We start from the raw sequence: 2,242 nt of genomic DNA, 5'->3' as shown, positions 1-2,242 counted from the left end.
TCCTGAGCATTGGTTAATCCAGAATTTATCATCTCACATTAATCTACAGCACACATTCCAGCTTCATGGTCCAGTTCTGAAAACCACCTGAGCTGTGATTCCCAAAAGCATAAGTAGAATGATGTATGAACCGCTATCAACAATAGGCTTACTATGCTTTTGGGAAACAGCCCTGAATAGACCTGTGAAATAATAACCAAAGTTAAGCACGTGCATTCACGTATGCGTCTGTTAAGTCCAGCGCTCAAATACAGTCACTGAAAAAACAGTTTGACAGTATGAATATATTTTGTTAGACTATATACACACAAAACACAGAATGATAACATTTTGTATACGTAAAAGGCAACATTTCATGTAGGTCCACCTCCTTCAGTCTAACAAACTTTCCCCTTCTGTGCATTAATAATAAAATTTTGCCCCCTGGTGGAAATTTGAGGTCAAGAAAAAAAAATAGAAGGAAGGACATTATAGATTTTTGATTATTTTGCACTGGCCTAAAGATATTTCCTAAAAATAGGGCAAGAAGTAAGACTACAAAAGTTTGTTGGAAAAAGTAAAAAGAGAATCGCTTCTATTCAAACAGATAAAGCATATGAACATTTCAATGTTCAAAAAAAAAAAGTTAAATCTTTTTCTTTAAGAATTCCATGGAGTCAAAGCTTGATATTAATTAAAATATGGGTTTAAAACTATTACTGAAAATATTTTTTTTACTTTACAAACTTTTCTAACGGACAAATTGAAAAAGTATTGCTACATTTTATACACTATTTAAACACGGAAGACAACAATTCTACGGAAAAAGTTGAGGTTGATCTTGGGGAAATAAAAAAAATTCTTAAATATATATTTAAAATTCAATGAAGTATTTCAAAACACATCCCAAAACAGTTTCTAAACTGCAGATGCTTTCAACATTCACTGGAACACATGATCTTCTTTCAGTCCCTATTTAGCATGGACTTCCTCTAAAAGAGGTACTTTCGACATGTCGGTACCCCGCATTTGCACTCTACGCGCATGCGCTTTTTAGGAGAGCCTGGGAGTCCTGTCAGACTGAAATTAGAATCCATCTTCGTGCTCTCTGCATCTACTGGATCAACTATGGAAAAAATGACAGAAAAAAACAAATTCTACTTAAAAAAAATGAAAAATACTGTATTTATATTGAAAAATATATAATTTAGTGAATGACACTCAGTTCAATGGAACATTAAACAAAAAATACAGTTAAAAAAGTAAATGTAATTTATTCATGTGATGGCAAAGCTGAATTTCAGCAGTCCAGTCTCTAGTGTCACATGATCCTTCAGGAATCAATCTAATTTGCTCATTTGGTGCTCAAGAAACAGATTCTATTTTTTTTTTTTTAAAGAAGAAACCTTTTGTTATATTACAAATGTCTCTATTGTCAATCAATTTAATGCATCTTTCCTGAATACAAATATAAATTTCTTTAAAAAAAACAGATACTCATCCCAAACTTTTGAACGGTAGTGTATGAATCAATTGGATCTAAATAATTAAATGGTAAATGACCCCAAATGACTTGTCATGTTGTACACACTCTTTTTCTGTAAGGTCCCACACTTACTTTTCATGTTGTAGTCAAATGTGAGTTCCTCTCCTGCCTTTATCCCACGTGTGGCAAAGAACGCTATCCGTGGCAGCCGCTCATCCAGGTTATCAATGAACACATTATATACCTGGAGGTTGGGGTCACACTGAGGAGAAAAAATAAAACTTTTGTGATATTCAATTTACTTCCCTCAGATAAAAAGCTACAGTTTAACTGCCATCAAGTCAGTTGTTTACAAGATGATGCAAGGATCTCAAGTCCACTCACACTGTGATTGACAAAGTGAGAGATGTTTCCATAGTGAGCAGCATCCACGGTGTACTCGTCATCAACGTAATCCAGATCAAAAAGATAGGTGGCGCCTTCTTTATCATATATGTGACCTCTGCGTTCGGCTTCTTCTGTTGTAATGATCTAAACAAAAGAGATAAAAAGAGGGTTTAAATGATCATAAAGCCAGACTCACTTCTGGGAAAGACAGATAAACAGCCAATCAGCCATCACAAGGAAACTGAAAAGTTGATTGATAATGCCATTATCTACCAGTGAAGCAAAACATATTTCAATGAAACACAAAAACCTTAAACTGACACAACGGAACACTGAACGTGAAAAAATTAACAACTTCTCTAAGCCACGGTGACTGGGTGCCACCAATAC

At 34.6% G+C, this 2,242-nt stretch overlaps 1 protein-coding gene across 1 annotated transcript in view; it reads right to left on the bottom strand.

Annotated features, from left to right (window-relative positions):
* Window positions 1-716: 716 nt before the first annotated feature.
* LOC107669636 (histone-lysine N-methyltransferase SUV39H1-like) overlaps window positions 717-2,242 on the bottom strand; it is a 7,629-nt gene continuing 6,103 nt past the window's right edge. Inside the window, 3 exon segments of the mRNA XM_016461954.1 lie at window positions 717-1,105; window positions 1,598-1,727; window positions 1,850-1,996. Of these exon segments, the coding sequence (XP_016317440.1) occupies window positions 972-1,105; window positions 1,598-1,727; window positions 1,850-1,996 (411 nt within the window). The 3' untranslated portion in view covers window positions 717-971.

The sequence above is a fragment of the Sinocyclocheilus anshuiensis genome, unplaced genomic scaffold (assembly GCF_001515605.1).
Source record: "Sinocyclocheilus anshuiensis isolate Anshui unplaced genomic scaffold, SAMN03320099.WGS_v1.1 scaffold80, whole genome shotgun sequence".
NCBI classification, from domain to species: Eukaryota; Metazoa; Chordata; class Actinopteri; order Cypriniformes; family Cyprinidae; genus Sinocyclocheilus; species Sinocyclocheilus anshuiensis.
The sequence above is the reverse complement of the archived record's forward strand: the minus strand, read 5'-3'. Positions and strand labels throughout refer to the sequence as shown.